Source organism: Prosopis cineraria, unplaced genomic scaffold (assembly GCF_029017545.1).
Source record: "Prosopis cineraria cultivar Desert tree isolate PC_DT_omini unplaced genomic scaffold, ASM2901754v1 PC13, whole genome shotgun sequence".
Lineage (NCBI taxonomy): Eukaryota > Viridiplantae > Streptophyta > Magnoliopsida > Fabales > Fabaceae > Prosopis > Prosopis cineraria.
In genome coordinates, this window is record NW_026555344.1 from 20,508,153 (window position 1) to 20,526,795 (window position 18,643).

General features: G+C 31.9%; 2 protein-coding genes across 3 annotated transcripts; both read right to left on the reverse strand.

The window, feature by feature from the left end:
- Positions 1 to 93: 93 nt before the first annotated feature.
- Positions 94 to 13,096, reverse strand: LOC129289945 (tropinone reductase homolog At5g06060-like). The gene is made up of 5 exons (XM_054926684.1): positions 12,954 to 13,096; positions 2,884 to 3,091; positions 1,956 to 2,175; positions 1,229 to 1,338; positions 94 to 258 (listed from the first exon to the last, which is right to left on the reverse strand). Exons 1-5 carry the CDS (start codon positions 13,094 to 13,096, stop codon positions 94 to 96), a joined length of 846 nt encoding a protein of 281 aa, XP_054782659.1.
- Positions 12,838 to 18,438, reverse strand: LOC129290728 (uncharacterized). 2 transcript variants are annotated; one of them, XM_054927629.1, is made up of 12 exons: positions 17,880 to 18,438; positions 16,544 to 17,100; positions 16,371 to 16,460; positions 16,026 to 16,265; positions 15,526 to 15,747; positions 14,480 to 14,759; positions 14,065 to 14,399; positions 13,862 to 13,971; positions 13,682 to 13,785; positions 13,518 to 13,594; positions 13,335 to 13,431; positions 12,838 to 13,148 (listed from the first exon to the last, which is right to left on the reverse strand). In XM_054927629.1, the coding sequence occupies exons 1-11, from the start codon at positions 18,172 to 18,174 to the stop codon at positions 13,336 to 13,338; spliced, it is 2,406 nt and encodes an 801-aa protein (XP_054783604.1). In that variant the 5' UTR covers positions 18,175 to 18,438; the 3' UTR covers positions 12,838 to 13,148; position 13,335. The 2 variants fall into 2 exon arrangements, with proteins under 2 accessions (XP_054783604.1, XP_054783605.1); XM_054927630.1 differs by having other exon boundaries at positions 12,838 to 13,431.
- Between the last annotated feature and the right edge of the window lie 205 nt (positions 18,439 to 18,643).

An 18,643-nucleotide genomic window follows, 5' to 3' on the forward strand; every position in this document is an offset into this window, starting at 1 on the left:
CGTTTAATAAGAAAAATAAGAATTTCAGATGGCAATAACAGAGAACCTTTTATTTCTTCCACACTATCTATAGCAGAGACAAAACAAAACCATTTAAACTGTGAAACCTCCATCTGCATGTATAATTTGTCCAGTGATGTATGAAGCAGCAGGAAGGCAAAGAAAAGCAACTAGTGCTGATATCTCTTTAGGCTCTCCAATGCGATTGATAGGAAGTTGAGACGATATAGAATTTAATATTGTTGCGCCATCTTCTTTCTGCATGCAGATCAGAGATTATGTTTCACTTAATTAGTAAAATGATTTTCTATGGAGGAAAAGAAAAGGATGAAAACAGGACAAATGATGCTTAGAACATGACGTAACAGGATTGTGAGCAGTTAGATATAGCAGCGGGCAAGAATTTAAGCTATGATGCAATGCTTTTCGACAGTGATAACAAATAAGAACCTATGAAACACGTACATGAATATCAGCTAATAGATAAATCAAACGATTAAATATGAGTTTTTTTTTTTTTTTTTGCTAGGCATCTTGTGTTTGTCATATAAAAAGAGTAAATAAGCAAATTGGTCCCTAAATATAAAAAGGCATTTTGGATCCTGAACTTATCTTCTATGTAATATTTCTCTTCAACTTTTAAAAACTGTACAATCTAACCTCTGTTGTTAATAATGCTAACTTTGATTGCTAGTTGACCAAAAATGATTAAAAAAAAGACAAAAAATTGCAAAATAGGGCTCCAAAAATAATATTAACTTTGATTGCTAGTTGATCAAAAAATAATAGAAAAAGACATAAAAAATTGCAAAAAATGACCAAAAAAAGAAAATTTTCTTGATCATTTTCTGTAATTTTTTAAATCTTTGACTGTAATTTTTGGATCATTTACTATAATTCTTGAATTTTTTTTTTTTGTAATTTTCGAGGCAATCAAAGAATATTTAGATAGGCTTACTGGTTTGTAAATCAGATTAGGATACTTGGTGAATAAAGAAAATTCTCGAGTTGAGAAGCACAAGGATAATATCCTCTTTGGAATAATCAATACTATATGGTGGCTTACCTACAAAGAAGAAAGAAAATATAAAGCATGTAAGGCTCGCAGACTTGGTTATGAGTATGAGAATATAGAAGTGTCATGCAGGAACTTCAGTTTTCTTTCAGTGCATTTCAAAAGTGACTGAATAATGAAACAGAAATTTCAGACGATCTTGCATGAGCATACCGAAGTAGTCTCCAAAAGTGAGGTCATTATTGCCCCAGGTGCCACCGCGTTTACACGAATATTTTCCTTTGACCATTCAAAAGCCAGATTCCTTGTGACTTGATTCATAGCTCCTGAAATGTATGTAATTCTTTCGTCAACTGCATTTGCTGAAACTTACCATACTAGATTACAGAGTCTAACATTAACTAAAGAGAAAATTAAATTGAATACCTACATTCATTCAAGAGAAGGGTAAAAAAGCAAATTAACTCTTAAACTATAAGTTCAAAAGTGTTTAGGATCCTAAATTCATTTGGTGCAATGTTTCCCTTCAACTTTTAAAAATATTACAATCTAGTTTCTATTGTTAATAAAAGTTAACTTTGACAACTAATTAACCAAAAATTGACAGAAAATGTCTTCAAAATGTACAAAAAATTACCAATAAAATTTTCTCAATCCTTTTTTGTATTTTTCCTTTATCGTAATTTTTGTTGTTGTAATTTTTAAGGTCCTTTTCTGTCATTTTCCGGTCAACCAACGGTAAGAGCTAGGTTGCATCATTTTCAAAAGTTAAAAGGTAACATTGCACCAAATATGAGTTTAAAATCCCAAATACTCATGAATCTATAATTTAGGAGCCAATTTGCACTTTCATTCTTAAGAAGAATGTGACTATGTGTGGAGTCCACAACCTAGTAAGCTTATCTTTTTTCGTTTGTCTTTATGAGAAAAGGGATTAAACATACCTTGGAAGCTGCATAGACTGAATGCTGAGGGAAAGCTCTGAAACCAGCAATGGAGGAGATATTTACTATGGTACCATTTCCTGATGCTTTTAGAAGTGGGTGAGCGAGTTGGCTCGAACGGTAAGTAGACTCAAAATTCGTTTTCATCAGTGTTGAGAAAACTTCAGCAGTACAATCTGTTGCTTCCTTAAATATATTAGTCTCAGCATTGTTTATCTAAGTAGAAATTAAACAAGGTATGAAGTCAACCGGAATATGACATTTTTCATGAAGAAATATGACATTTATTAACAATGGATAGTTATGCAAACACATTAAAGTTTGTCAACATAATTGGATGTTCTAAGTATCTTATATTAAAAAAAATAGAATATCTTGATAGCCATTTACACACAACTGCAATCTATATTCAGTGGTTTAGGATTTTGTGCAGTTTGTAGTATCCTTTCCAATATAGTCAGGGAATTGTCATCCATCCATTTCAATCCAATCATCTATTGCAAGTTTCTATATGGCGTTAATTCACTTAGCACAGCAAATGAAATGATATAGCTACGGCATGTGACTGTATTCAATGGCGAAAATACATTGTTGTAAGGAGGCAAGGGAATGCATTCCCCCACTTTTGGAAAATTACTTATTTGTGGTATGAATTTAAGTATTTCGCATTTAAACCCTTGATATTTTGAACTAGTACCTTCCTTTGAATTTTAATATTTTGCATCCCTATCCTTGACTTATGATATGTTGACCCTAATTCAGGGGTCTTGGCTCTTCCACTAAATGTATTGGACCAAAAACTGATAGACTGAACTAGTTCTATTTGCATGCCAGCCCTGTGCCTAAGCCAATGCATTTCTTCTTCTAACATGCATGTGCACGTGTCAATCATGTGTGTCCTATGATTTTGTGAGAGAATCTCACTAGGATGTCGAGCTTTCCATGAAAGATTGAGGCGACAGTTTCCATTAGATTTTCACGTTGGTCATGGAATTGAACATCACAAACTGATCCAGTTACACTAAATCCTCTGCTTTCCCACTCTTTCAGGCATCTATCAATATCTTCTTGGTTACGCGAGCATATATGCACAGCTGCTCCAGATTCTGCTAATTCTTCTACCATGGCATGCCTAATTTAACATCAATAAATATGAAGCAGTAGTAGAAAGAGCACTGATATGATTTAAAAAGAAAAACAAACAAAATACACAACAGAATATAAACATTTATTTTAAAAAAAATTTAAGGAGGTTTAGTCATATTTCATCCAAAGCTCAGTTCTTCGTCAGTTTATACCCCAAATTCTGCTAATTCTTCTAAATTTTTTCATTATTCAATCATGTTAAAATTTAAAAAATAAGTTACAAATTCATCACAATGCATTCATAAAATTGAGAGATGGACTTATAAATTTCTAGAGTTTGACACTTGGGACCTAACTTGAATTAATTGGTCCTTTTAGGACCTCTTTGTCATTCTCCCATTTTTCATAGGAAAATGATAATAAAATCTCTCTAAATTATGTAAATGGAAATTTGATCTCTCGAAATATCATAATACTAATGAAATCCTTAAGAACCTCTTTGTCAATAAGTTTTTTAGAAAAAAGATTATTTTACCTTTATTGACAAATTGTGATTTATTGTTCAATTCTTGTAATTCTTTAAAGAAAAGTTGTGATTCTTTAAACAAAAGTTGTAAATAAAGTTTGTTATTTTGATAACTTATTTTTCAATAATAAAAATTACACTTAATAAATAGTAATTTTTTGTACAACTCTTGCAATTCATAGAACAAAAATTTTTATTCCTTAGACAAAAGTTGTGTTTGGGGCTTGTTTTTTAATAATAGAAATTACACTTGAGAAATTGTAATTTCTTGTTTAATTCTTACAATTTACAAAACAAAAATTTTGATTCCTTAAATAAAAATTGTAATTGGGTCTTGTTATTTTTAGTAAAGGTAAAATGATCTTTTTTTCTAAAAAAGTTATTAATAAAAAATTTCCTAGAGACTTCATTGATATTATAGTATTTTGAGGGACTAAATTATTGTTTATATAATTTGAAGGAATTTTTTTTTTTCATTTTTTCATTTTTCATTGACAGAAATATTTTTATTTTTCATTTATTACACTCTGGACTTCGTTATTGATGTCAAAAGTAAGTTTGAATGAGATTATTCAAAAGTAAAATTATTTTGTTAAGATTTTGATTTTTTTTAAACATTATTTATTTGAATTAAAGAGGATTAAATTTTAAAATATTAAAATAAAATGCACCAACCTGCTATCTATTTTACCTTAATCCTCCATTCTATTCTTAAAGCTTATACCAAACTCCTTTAAAAGGATTTATTTTTTCATTCGTTCGACATCATTATCTCACGTGTTTAACTAAAATATGATTCTTTAAGCATAAGTATTGCTTAAAATTCATTTTAAGTTATTCAACAAAAAAAAAAATAACACACGCACACGTTTTTACTCTTTAATTCTTGTTTTACTTTTTTTAGTTATGTACACTTATTTATTTAGTATTTTTTAAAAAAATTAAATAAATAAGTGGATTATGTTTTGATTGATGAAATTCATGTTTCGATTACGTGACAATTATTATGAGTATAGTCATCGAGTATTGGATGCTGCGTTGATATATGGGTACAATAATCGTAGGTCTCTGTTAGCAGGTGTTTCTATTTGGATGAAAAAGGTCAGGTCGATGGGGTCAAATTGCAATGAAGCCAAGCTACCTATTTAATCTTGAACTTTTTACTGGAGAGGATGTGAATGGAAGGGAATCCTTAGTATAGTTGTTAAACTGATACTCCATTCGAACCCTAGTATATACTGTTTCGTCCAAAATATAAAATATTGAATAAGTTATATATATATATATATATAAGATTAATATACAATTTAAATCTTGAATTATAGTTCAGAGGCGATTTGAACCCTAAATTTTTAAAAAGTGCATTTTGAACATTAAACAATTAAATTTGATGTAATTTTATCCTTATCGTTAAATTTAAACAAATGTTTGTTAAATTAAGACATAATATGTAATTTTTATCAAATTTTACTCTCCCTCTTTCTCCTACCCTCATTTAGTAAAAATTACACAGTGGGGTTTAATTTTACAAACGTTTGTCTAACTTAACGATGGAGGCAAAATTATCCTAATTTTAATTGTTTAGGGTTTAAAATGTACCTTTTAAAAGTTTAGAATTCAAATCGTTTCTTTAAAATGCATGTTAACCCTTGTGTTTTTTTAAAAATATTTCTAATGAATAAATTATTTTATATTTATTTTAGAGTAAAACACTATAGTAAAATAGAGGTAAATTTGAAAAAATGGGGTGAGTTTGAAGATAAGTAATTATTTTATTGAAAATAAAATTCAGTTAAAAATATCTTATATTTTTTAATGGAGCGAGTAGTTAAATATCACCATATATTTGTGCTCATCATCTGTGATCAAATAAATGTGTATTAATAAGAAAAGGATTAATGAGCAAATAAGACCCTAAACTCTTGCTCAAAAATCACCTTAGACCGTTAAATCTTAAAATATGCAAAATAAATTTTAAACTTTTAAATTCATAGCAAAATAAATCCTGATCGTTAAATTTTTTAATACCGTTACTGTCTACATAGGTACTGTAATGGTTAAGGTAAAATTCATGAAAAAATAAACCTTGAACAATACCTGCGTGGACAATAACGATATTAAAAAATTAACGATCAAAATTTATTTTGCTATAAATTTAAAATTTTAGAGTTTATTTTATATATTTTAAGAGTTCAGGGCCTATGATAATTTTTTAAAAAAAATTAAGATCCTATTTGCTCATTAACCAATAAAAAAATACAGGGTATATGTTTCGTCTAACACAATCATAAATAATAAAATTAATTTATAAATTTAATTATGATAAAATATATCTTTGTAGATAAATCTAACATAATAAGTAATAAAATATAAGATAGTACAAAAATTATGATAGTTGAGACAATCTATATCATTGTAGATTTGATTTAACTATGTATTTTATGATATCTTTTTTATTTTTAAAAAATATGATTTATTATTTTTATATTGAAATTTTTGATATCTTCTTGTCCCGTAATTTTAAATATTCTTTCTTCCCTATCCCATCCGATTATTTTTAAAAGTTACTTAAAGTAATTTTTTAAAATTATTAAAAATATGTTTTTTGAAATCTGAATTATTTTCAAAATTTTAAATTTTAATTAAAATAAGCTTGATTTTAAATTATCTCCTTGAAATTTATTTTTTTTATTTTTTCTTGCTATTTGTATTATCACTTACCATCATCATACATAGTTAAATAAACGCGTATTAATAAGAAAATGGAGTATATTTTTCATCTTCCGCAATCATGGACATTAGAATTATTGAATCTAATTTAATAAGTAACAAAACATCCGGAAAACAAAAAAAAGTATGATACAGATCTTTGTGGATTGGATTTAACTACATATTTACCAGCCGTTAACTAAGAATTTTTTATTTGTGAAATGTAAATGCTCCATAAATTTAATTAACTCAAAAATAAGCATTTTGGCGAAATGTTATGAATTAAGTTTTAATATGAATTAAGTTTTAATATATAAACCAACTGATAATAAAATTTTTCGAATCTGTAGTTTATTTCTCTAATTCGAATTACTCAATGTTGGAGACACAACCAATTGATTAGATTCCTTTATATTAGGAAATTTCTCTTTCTCTCTATATATATTGTTAAATTAATTATTCATAAATTTTAAAATGTTAGTAAAGAATGATCAAACACTGGAAAAAAGGATTCTTAGTTAAGGTAGGCCATTAAAAGAAAAAGGTAGAATTACGTCCAAGTTTCACTCAAAATAATTAATTATTTTTAGGTCCATTGATAGCTAAACTTTAGATTTGTGTTGTCATTCTTATTGTTATCAAACTCTTGAATTGATTTTACGAGTTTATCATTTTTACATTTCAATCTTACAAAATCATGTTAACTCATTCATAAACTTAAATTAAATAAAACTAGATTAAACTTGTGAATTGACTTTTTAAATTTATTATTTTTATATTTTTAACTTATAAAATTATGTCAATTAACTTATAAACTCATTAAGCAAGAGATATATATATATATATATATTGTATAAAACTTGATCCATAGAAATAGTAGAATAAAATTCAATGAAAAATAAAAATAAAAAACAAAAACTAATATTAATAAAAAAAGAAAACCAAAAATACTAAAAATAAGTTACCTTATTTTAATATTTTTATGTTCAGCATAATAATCTATGAAGATGTATAGATCTAATTTCAATTATTTATATTTAAAATATATTTAAATTAAATTATGATCATATTTTATATTTTAATTGTTTAAATATGTGTTTTTTAAGGCTATTTATTAATACTATTCAAGTATACGTTTTAAGTTTATATCTATATCATGAGTTTACTTAAATTTATGAGTTTAACAACCTTAATCATTTTCCTAAGCTTGGTTGTTAATAGACCTAAAGCGAGAACTTAAAGTAATTCCCTCAAAAAAAATGAAGAAAATAAGGAAAATAAATTACAGAACATGTGACATAAAAAAAAAAATACATATCGCCCCGATCGCATTCAACTAAAAGAGACAACGCCCGAAGCCCCTTGGGAGACAAACATGATGATATTAATTACAATGAAGAGGATAGAACCAATCCTGTGCAACAAAATATCAACAATAAAAATATTAAGCTGTGCCAGGGTCAATACGCTGGATAACAAAACGAGGCTACGGAATGAGTCACAAGCACCAACCCAATTTGTCTGAGGCTCACAAGTTAATCCAAAGGAAACCAGAATGGCACTCACTTCAATTCCCATTACAGTGCCACTTATTCCGACTATAATACTGTCATTTATTTCCAATTTAAATGCTACATACCATAAATCACTGCGGTGGAGAAAAAGATCTCATAACTCCAATACTGAAGGCGTTAAGGACAACGGACTGGCTTTTTTAAGAGACAAACAACCCAAATTAGCAATAACTCGCCCAAACTCATCACAACATTTATTAGAATGGGTATGGTGGAACCTGAAAAAACAAAACATATGATTACCAAATAATCTCAATGTCGTAACCGTTAAGGATAAATAATATGGTTAAGGTGTATTTTTGTCTTTAAAATATTTTTTGAGAAGAACCCAACATCTTAATGTTTTTATTAAAACAACTTTGTCCTTAAAATTATTAAAACAGAATATTTTTGCCTTTTCTATCAAAATTGCTATATTAACCTCAAATGTTGATTGTTAGAAAATTTGATAAAATGGCAAAAGTGCTCTGTTTTAATAACTTTAAAAATAAATTTACTTCAACAAAAATGTTAAGAGTGCTAGGTGCTCATAGGGAAATACTTCAAGGATAAAAATACACATTTATCCTAAATAATAAAAATCGCCTCACTGTTTGAGCATGCAGACCACAATTCCAGAGCCACAATGAAACAAAACATCACGTTTAACAAGTATGCATTGCAACGATTGCATGTCAAATACAAATTTAAACCAATTTAATTATTTGTAGTGGGTGAAGAAGAAGAAGAAAATATTTCAATGATTCAACAAACAATTAAACAAAGAAAAAACTTACCTCAAAACTCCATTTTAGGAGTCTCATGGCTAGATGGTATCAATAACTTGTTGAGTAGTAGAGTCTTGATTCAAGTTTTTTTGTGGCTGAATGATATCATTAACTTGTTTACGCTCCATAATGATAATTAAGGGTAACTCATGAGTTTTTATAGGGGATGGAAGGCCATGGGGAAAAAATTAGATCTAGCCAAGATAATGATCATAACACACACATTTATATAAATATATATTAATTAAGTGATATAGATAGTATAACTAGTGTGAATTATATTAATTATTTTAAAATATATTGTTAATTTAAAAATTAAACTAATAAAGAAAATAAATCCAGCTTCCTTTTTATAAGGCAACAACTATCCCTGCATCCATATATTATTTCACAGGTTAATATTCAATTTAAATCTAAATTATAGGTCTAAAGACAATTTAAACTTTAAACTTTTTAAAAGTGCATTCTGAATCCTAATCAATTAAAATTAGAACAATTTTACCCTTACCATTAAATTTAGACAAACATTTTCAAAATTAGGGGCCTAATGTGCAATTTTCATCAAATGAGGGTAATAGAGAGAGGGAAAGTGAAATTTGATAAAAATTACACATTAGGCCCTAATTTAATAGGAAACGTTTGCCCCCAACTTTAATTACGTAGGGTTCAAAATGCACCTTTTAAAAGTTTATTATTTAAATCAAGTCTAAACTTATAGTTCAAGGTTCAAATTGCATATTAAATATATATATATATATATATAATTATATGCTTTCTTTATGATATTTCACTTATATAATTACTTAGTGTTTTGAATAAGCCAAATGCTACATTTATTCCATTCAAAGATGCACTTGAAAGGAAAAAATTTTGAGAAAATTAAAATTTTAACTAATTTTTTTGAGAAGCGCAAATTAATTAATAATGATTTAATATTATGGTTCAAAAAAGTATGGCTGAATTTTTAACATGTCAACTGATTTGCTAAACTTTCAATATTGTAGAATACTTTAAGTAGCTTTAAATCCGTGGATGGTCAGTTGCAAATATATGAAGATCAGTTGTAAATGATTTATAAATTTTGGAAGTTTTGTAAGTTTTGAAAGTCAACTTACAAATATTAGAAACTTAATTGTAAATAATAAAAGATTAGTTGAAAAAAAGCTTTAACATTAAAAAAGTTCGTAAAACTTCCACAATTTACAAAAGAACTGCAACTAATTTTTTGAATAATGTAGGAAAAAAAATTCTTCTAATCAAAGTTTTAAAAATGAAATTAATTGATCAAGATAAAAAATTAATTTGATTTAAATAAATGGTAAATTAACAAGGTTACTAAAAATATTAAATTAAAATTCAATAAAAAATAATATTTTTGTATCAAAAATTGTTATTTTTAAAAAATTAAACTCAATATATTAACATTTAAAAAATATTTTATCAATATTTAAAAGTTCAATATAAAAAAATTTTGTTGATAGAACTGATTATGCTTGGATTAAAGAAATGAAAAGACACTCTAAAATTAAAGAACCAAAATAAAACCATATAAAATTAAAAGACTAAAGTTGCACTTTAGCTTTCATTCAATAGTGACTATCTGAATCAGTAAATCGTCCATGGTCAAAGATTTCACACAATTCACATCCATGTAAATAGAAAACGGAACAAACGCGACGAGGAGTAATGAAACGGCGTATCAAACAGCCTACAACAACATTCATGCATAAAACTTCTCTTTTTATTTTAGTTTTCTAAAAGCATCCTATATAATCCTATTTGAAACATTATTCATTAAATATGCACACCTCTCACAATAAAAATTCGATTCTTAAATTTGCATGTGAAAAACTAATTTATTTTACTAAACCCAACCTGTTATAAACATGAGTTTAAAATTGCGGAAGGCAACCATTGGAAGGAGATTCTATCCTTATCCCTTCTCTCCTTTCCTTCTCATCCCCATCTCCACGTTTGGTTAAAAAATGAATTGCTCAAATTCAATTATTTTATAAAACAATCATTATATTATATTATATTATATTAAAAAAATCATTTTAAATTATTAAAATTTAATCTACATAGTTTATAACTGTAATAAAATAAATAACAAGATTAATTTATAAAAAAATTAATAACAACTATATCAAATTTTAACAGTTTAAATTTATTTTTACTATTATATGATAATTATTTTATAAAACTAAATCTAGACCATTTATTCTGTTTCTAAAGGGAGGAGAAAAGGATGAGAAGATCCAAACCCGACAAGCATTCAGTCCATTCAAGCCTAATTTTATTAAACTGGCTTAAAAAAAAAAAAAGCATAAACTAGCTTCCAAGCATGGCCCTTTCAAGATAGAAACAATCTCAGACATTTGTTTGAACCTATTTTTGTGTTAACCCTTGAAGACAATATTTTCAATTTTAAAATTGAATTGAATTTTCATATGTTTATGTTTTGCATTACTTATTTTTAACTTCTGAACATTCCACTTTGCATTTTAGAAAATGAATATAAAATATTATAACGTAAAAATTAAAATTCCCAAAATAAAAAAGGGCTTTCAAACCCTACCCTGCACACATTAAGGTCTGGGCTTCAAAAATCGGGACTTATGGGCCCAGCCCGCCCATTTCCCTGATCTACTGTTTTTTTCCTCTCATCTCGCCTCACAGGATATCATACAAAAGGGACAGTTCAGTCATTTCAGCAAATCTTGATCTCAATATGTTCAACCAAAAGTACACAGAAGAAATGCAACTCGTGTGGCAAGCGCATTTTCATAAATATTGGTCAAGTAAATTGATATGTTTTGTGAGATCACGTTACCAAACCAATAGAATGTGGACAAGGCATAACATACTTTACCAGTATTACAATATCACACCCCAAAAGATTCTACATGATAAAACTATTTACAAAAAAGAAAAATCATAGTCAAATTATGAGCAAGAAACTAAAAATAAACATGATGCAAAAACTGGCTTCACCCAGCAAAAGGACTTCACAGCACCCTGCAGTGCAGAAAACAAAAGGAAGACAAGAAACTAAACAATTGAACAATTGAGTCAGTTCAGTGCACATACACTTTGGTTCCCAGAAAAAACCTAAGACTTACCTTCAAGCAGCGGACAACCTAATAGAGAGACCATCTACTTGTAAGCATGAGAATCTAGAAATGCTAACCACCAGTCTAAAGAGCATTGACAATCATATGAAACCCTAAATAGGTAAACTTCGATATTGGCAATCAGCATTAAAATAGGTAGGGATGTTTTCTGAAATCCTAGCAGCCCCTGCAGTCCCAATAAATAACAGTCACACATTGGAAAACCCAGATAGAGTATTTGGACTCTCAATCCTCCGGCAACACATTCAAGTGCATTCAAGACCAGAAACATCATTCATTCAGAGAGGATTAAGTATCCACTTCAGAACAAGCAAACTATCCACCTGAGTATCCAACAAAAGGATATATATGGACGAAGTCCTCTAAGTCCTCACATGAGGGAAGAAAAGAATTATAATTTTTCATGCTCTAGGTTCGGGCCAAGGATTCTACAAAATCCTTCACGTCATAACCTGGTTAATAAAGTCCCAACTTCAAAATACACAACACAGTAGCAAGTGATTCAGACGAAATTCAATCCTTTTATGCTACTATACAGCCTCTCCAATGTTGCATTATCCAATTATATAGCAGTGTTTATGCAAATCACGAGCAACCACAAACTTGGGAATTATCGCATTGCTACAAATGCAAATTTATGAGGGAACTAAGTAAAATACTCTTGAGAAAATGTATGAATGCTTCTCTAGCACCAGCACGTTCCCTCCCTCCCTATGTAAAAAACCTAGCAAGTTAAAAATAATTCCAGCAACAAACTTTAGGGAGTGCATCATGCTTTTTATGATACACCCAATGGAGTGAGTTCCAATGAATTATTCTGACTTCAGTCATTGCTCAAATAGTGCTCTTAATACTACCAGTGGTAGCTCTAAAATGCACTGGTTAGTTCACTTCTGTTCATGATCATGACACAAACATAAGTGATCCAAATAAAACTAATCACCTCTTTTTGTGATGTCAACTGTAAGCCAACTTTATGATGGATTCGGAAAGATGTAAAAAAGTCCACAATTCTTAACCATAAAATGTAACAACTCCAGCTTGCATCACTGCCCCCAAATGAATAGAAGATATCATGACCATCTTATAATTATCCACCCATATGGAATTCTTATTTAGATAAAAGGAGGTTCAAGTTACACATGTTGAGAACTTATCATCTCTAAATAACTCAGCCCTTACATCACAATTGAAGAACCAACTGGAATAAATCCCATCCAAAGAAGAACCATGATAGTTTGAACTGAAATAACTCTTGGTATTTGATAAATTCCCATAGTCCTTTGTCTTCTCCACATTGAAGGCACCATATTTTGCATAGCGCACAACCTTAGTGACCATAGTGCGCAACCTTCATCAACATCCTAAAGCAGCTCACTTTATTATACCATATCTGTTCATAGACAAATTCACTAGTGACCATAGTGCACAACCTTCGCCAGTCATCCCTTGGGATAAATATGTAGAGATGCTATGCTGAGGATAATTAACTTTCTCACAATAAAGATATTATCTAATATCTAATATTAGGAGCTTCATGTAGTTCAATGCAATAACAAAGTTATAACTAAGTACTTGCCTTAATAATAAGACCCAGACCCACTACCACCCATGTAACTGCTACTACCACCCACACCTCTGCCAGGATATAGCGATGAGTATGAGCCACTACCAACCTACAGCAGCAAAGAAATGTGTGATTAATGCATGCCCACGTGCAACAGTACAAGCAAACGAAACTGGATAGAAAGTAGAAACATACATCATTTCCACGAGAAATGTATTCACCACCATAACTGGAGGAGTACATACCACCAACATCACTACTGCCAAAAGAACCTGAGATACCACACACAACGAAGTAAGGCCACCATAATGACAGCACTCTGATGTTAAAAACAACAAACATTATTTGAACAAACCAACCTCCACCATAACTCATGCCTTGACGACTACTATACATCCCATGTGAGTCCTGACTTGACATAGAACTCCTACCACCACTATAGCCCATGCTAGATCTTCCAAGTCTATCAAACAAAATACAAGCAATGTGTAACCACTATGAAGGAGTAGTCATGTAAGAATTCTGAAAAGAAAACTAACCTATCACCATAAGCATCCCCATACTGTGAAGTACTACCACCATAGTCATAATCCAATCGAGCTCTTGATTGGCGAGCACCACTTTCTGCATATCGTGGAGGAACATCATCCTGGGAAAAAATTAAACACGTAATTTTAATCTAGAACCTGTGAAACAATGAGATTTAAAAGTTGGCACAAACATGTTCACAATTGACGCTTACCATGGCAGCATATTGACGTTTCGAGCCAGAGAGAGTATCATAATCACGAGGACGTCCTTCACGGTAACTTGGATGTGGAGGTGGAGGAGGAGGAGGCCTCTCAAATCTTTGGACATAGCCTTCATCCACATAACCCCTCCGAGGTGCCACACGAGATGAAGTACTTCTAGGAAGCTCAGAGTAGGTAGGGCCACGGGCAGGATAATCCCTATAAGATGGGCGTCTCTCAGAGGCCACCCTAGAGCCGTAATCTGCAGCTACTCTACTTCTTGGCGGTGGTAACTCCTCACGCCGGCCATAATCTCTCTTCATACTACTTTTTGGATATGCAGGAACTAACAAAATGATAAAATATTGTTAATAAAGCTAGAGTAAACAATAAAAAGACTGTAATATGACATTACATGATACATACCAGCTGGTCTCCTATCATAGGATCTAGCTGGAGGAGCCACAGGCCTAGCCCTCACTGTCATTGGCATGGCTGGACGTCTATCTCTCACACTAACAGGCCTGACCAGAGGAACACGACTACTAATGCCCCTTACACCACGGGCAGGTAAACGAGGTGCTGGTCGACTCCATGATGGTCTTGTGGCTCTTCCAGAAGCACGACTTAACCGAAAATCCCCACGACCACCATGTTTTCCATGGCCTCTCTGAAGTGGTCTTGATAATCTTGCCCTAACTTTTGCCTGCATGTATACGTAAGTATATTGTTAATGGTGCATAGTGCACACTAGAAAGACTCCTAGAAGCAATCCAAAGATAAACATAAAAACACTAACTTTTATTTAGATGAATGAAAGGAAAAAATACGCTTAACTTGTTCAAACAATCTTAGTATAATGGTTCTATTGTCTCAGGTTTCTTTGAGCATTAAACTTGTCTAAATATTTTTTGGGTTACAAGACTCCCCAATCTCATCCCTAATATAAAAGTATTTGATGAATGAATGAATGAATGAAGACTGTCAAACAATAATAAATAATGAAGGGGCAGGGCAATGACAAAACGATAGAGGGAAAAAGGAAAAGTAATATAGGGCATGAACCCTTAATGAAAAAGAAAACAGGAAATAAGGAGAAAACAGAACAGAGAAGAGAGATGAAGGCAAAAAAGAGCAGAACATAGGGGAGGCGAGAGAAATGAGCCAGAAAAATAGAAGGCTTCAAACTTGGTCACAGAGCCTTCAAAAGCTTCAGGGGAGGGAATAAAGGTTTTGAAGACAAGGCTCTTCAAAAATCTTTTCACATGGTGCTCTGACAAAATACAACACCAGTGGCGCACAAAGAACTGATGAAGGTACCAAATAGATCATGCGATGCCACAGAATTGAAATTTTAATAGGGTTGCACAAATTACAAACCAACATATTTAACAGCTGTACATTTCCAGTTATATTAAAAGCCAATACAGAATGTGATACCCATAAAAAGAGGGTCATTACAGAATACTGACCTTACTATCTCCTTCACCTATCTCAGAGTTATTAATGCTTTTGGCACATGTCACAGCAGCATCATGGGTATCAAATGTAACAAATCCGAAGTCCTTCCTCTTAGCAGACGGCATGTTTCTGGCAAGCTCAATCTTCTCAATCTCCCCATATCTCTTAAGAAGACCCCGGACACGATCCTCATCCCATGATGGAGGCAGACCATCAATAAATACAGTTTTAACCTGTAAACTTAATACACTTGATCAGCAAATGGGCAGTGAAATAACACCTTAGCACTAGAACTTAAGGACATACAACTTGTCTACAAACAAGTCTTGAGAGCCCCCCACCCTTGAGCAAATAGCTAGAATCATAGAAACTAAAAATCACCAAAACAACCAAAAACAAAAAAATTGTAATCTGCGGCAAACCCAAATACTTCAACAAGATCAAGAAATACTCCATTTCAATACAATAATCCCAGGCCAAACAAGAAATAAATTCAGATCCAAAAGATTACCTGTGCCATAATCTCATCACCTGGGTCAATAAAGGAATCTGCAAAGGAAACCTTTGCAGGCCTATCAACTCCAAACACAACATCTCTCTTCTGCAATCGCTTAAAGGCATCCATAGCCTCTGACCGAGATGAAAATTCTAAAAAAGCAAATCCACGATTCATTCCTTCATTATTACTATCTTCTACTAAAGTCAGATCCTCCACATTGTCCACTCCATAATGCTTTAGCTTCTCCTTTAACTAGCACCAAAATTTCCATTTACAGTCAGAAAAACAGCACACTCGATTATTATTAAGTTAGATATAACTCAGTCCTTATGTGACATAGACCAAACATATACTTACAGCTTCCTTTGTCCAAGTCTTGCATATGTTACCCAAAAAGAGGGTATCACTGTCCTGACTGGGGGTTACCCCACACTGTTTGCCATTAATCTGAAATTGCAGTGATCAGAAACCTCAACATATAATTTAGAATTTTAAGAAGCCCACCCAACCATGAGTAGAAAAAAGATTACCACTGGATTTTTCAGCTCTGTTACAGCTCGTTTTGCTTGCTCCACAGTTGCAAAACGCAAGAATGCAAAACCCTTATTCTTTTCAGTCTGAGGATTCATCATAAGCCTCACTTCAATAACCTCACCAACTGCACTAAACACCTTCCTCAGGTCATCCTCAGTAGCATCTTTATCTAGGCCTCCAACAAATACTTCAAATTCCTTGCGCTTTCTCCTCTCCTTCAAACCTTCATGGTGTTCCTCTTCCTCTACATCGGCAATCTCCTCACGCTCATGCTCCTCTCCAGGATTCTCATCATCCTCTTCACCCTCAAGTTCTCCATGAACGTCCTCCACTTCCTCCTCAACCATATCACCCTCTTCTTCACCTAAATTCTCATCAGGATCTTCCTCGATCTCCTCTCCTACCTCCTGAATGTCATCTTGCTCAATTTCCTTCTCATCATAGTCAACCCCCCCATACTCCTCAGGTTCATATTCTGGATCATTATCCTCCAGATCTAAGCGTTCATCTTTTTCATATTCATCTATCGACTCCTTACCCTCCTCTTCATTGTCTGCCATAAAATAAAGGGGTATCATATTATACCAGTCAAAACAAACTTAACTTTTCCACATCATAATATTAAGGTAGTCTGCATCCCATAAATGATCCCTTCGTTCTTGGTTAAAGTAATTTCCTAATTGCCATATCAACAAAGCATGAAATATAACTTACACGTGCATGAGCTGAAAGGGAACTCAAGCCATGAAAACCACAATCCATCATTGGTACAGATCGAAAAAAATTATGGATCTCCATACCACAGCTCTCCCAAGCCAACGTAGAAGCAAGTTCAACAGCGTGAAGAATGGTCAATTCAATCTTAGCATCTATATAATTCTATCTACTAAGTTGATTTCTTCAACAGAGTGAATTTATTATCTTGAAATTTTAAAACAAAAATGGGGGGAAAACAAAGGAGGTCGGGGGGAACATCAATTTCCCTGATTTCCCTAAAAACATTGTTACACTGTTGCCTATATGACGAATAAAAGACGCCCCTACTAAACCAACCATATGAGACCGTGAAACAATAGCATAGTAATTTTGTTTGGGGAACCTGAATAAATCACTTTACATCTAAATAACTGAGGTACATCTTACATTAAAAGCAAGAAATCAAATTGTAAAGTGAACACGTACTCAATGTCACATAAGACCCACATAAAACCCAGCAAACACAAATGAGAAATATCGTCGCACACGACTCTTGTCATCAAATCCCAGTAAATAATCCTCGATTCTTGAAGCAAAAAAATTAATAAATAAATAACAAAAGAAAAAAGCGCTTACTTTTCACAGCAGCCGACCCATTTGTGACAAGATTCGCTTCTTCAGCCTCTGAAGCGACTTGGTTAATATCAAAAGCCATCTGATTCATATCAATACCCACTTGCTTCTCCTCAACGATCGGTTTCTCCTCGACGACGGGCTTCTCCTCAACGACCGGCTTTTCTTCATGCTTCACAATCTCTTCCACAAAATCAAGATTCTGCTGATTCTGGGCAGCCTTCGGCGTTCCTCTGCCACCTCTTCCCCCTCTCCTGGCCGCAGCTGCAGCCCCTCTCTTCACCGTCCTCGGTGGCATCGCTCACAAATATACTCGAATCAAACTACCCGAACAAAAAGTTCTCAAACTTATACGGATCAGGAAACCCTAAGCTAATCCTCAATTCAAAGAACTGGAAGATCAGAACCCGAAGAGAACGCCAACACGGTCAAAAATAAAAACTGGATTAAAAGTCAGCAGCCCAATACACAGAAAGACGGCAAATTGGAATTCCGAAGGCGAGGGGAAAAAACCCTAGAGACGAAGAATTAAACGAAGAAAAGAGGCAAAACCCTTAATAACTCTGGACATGCTCGCTCAGAACCATATATATAGTCAGTCGTATTTAATGTGTTTAAGGAAAAATTGATACGAACGTCTTTTTGTTGGCCAAAATTTTAAATGAGATTAAATGTCAATTTGCTTCTAAATATCCAGAAAGCTTCTGCCACTTTAAACTTATTTTGAGTATATTAATCTCTTTAATTTTTAAAAATAATTTTGTTTA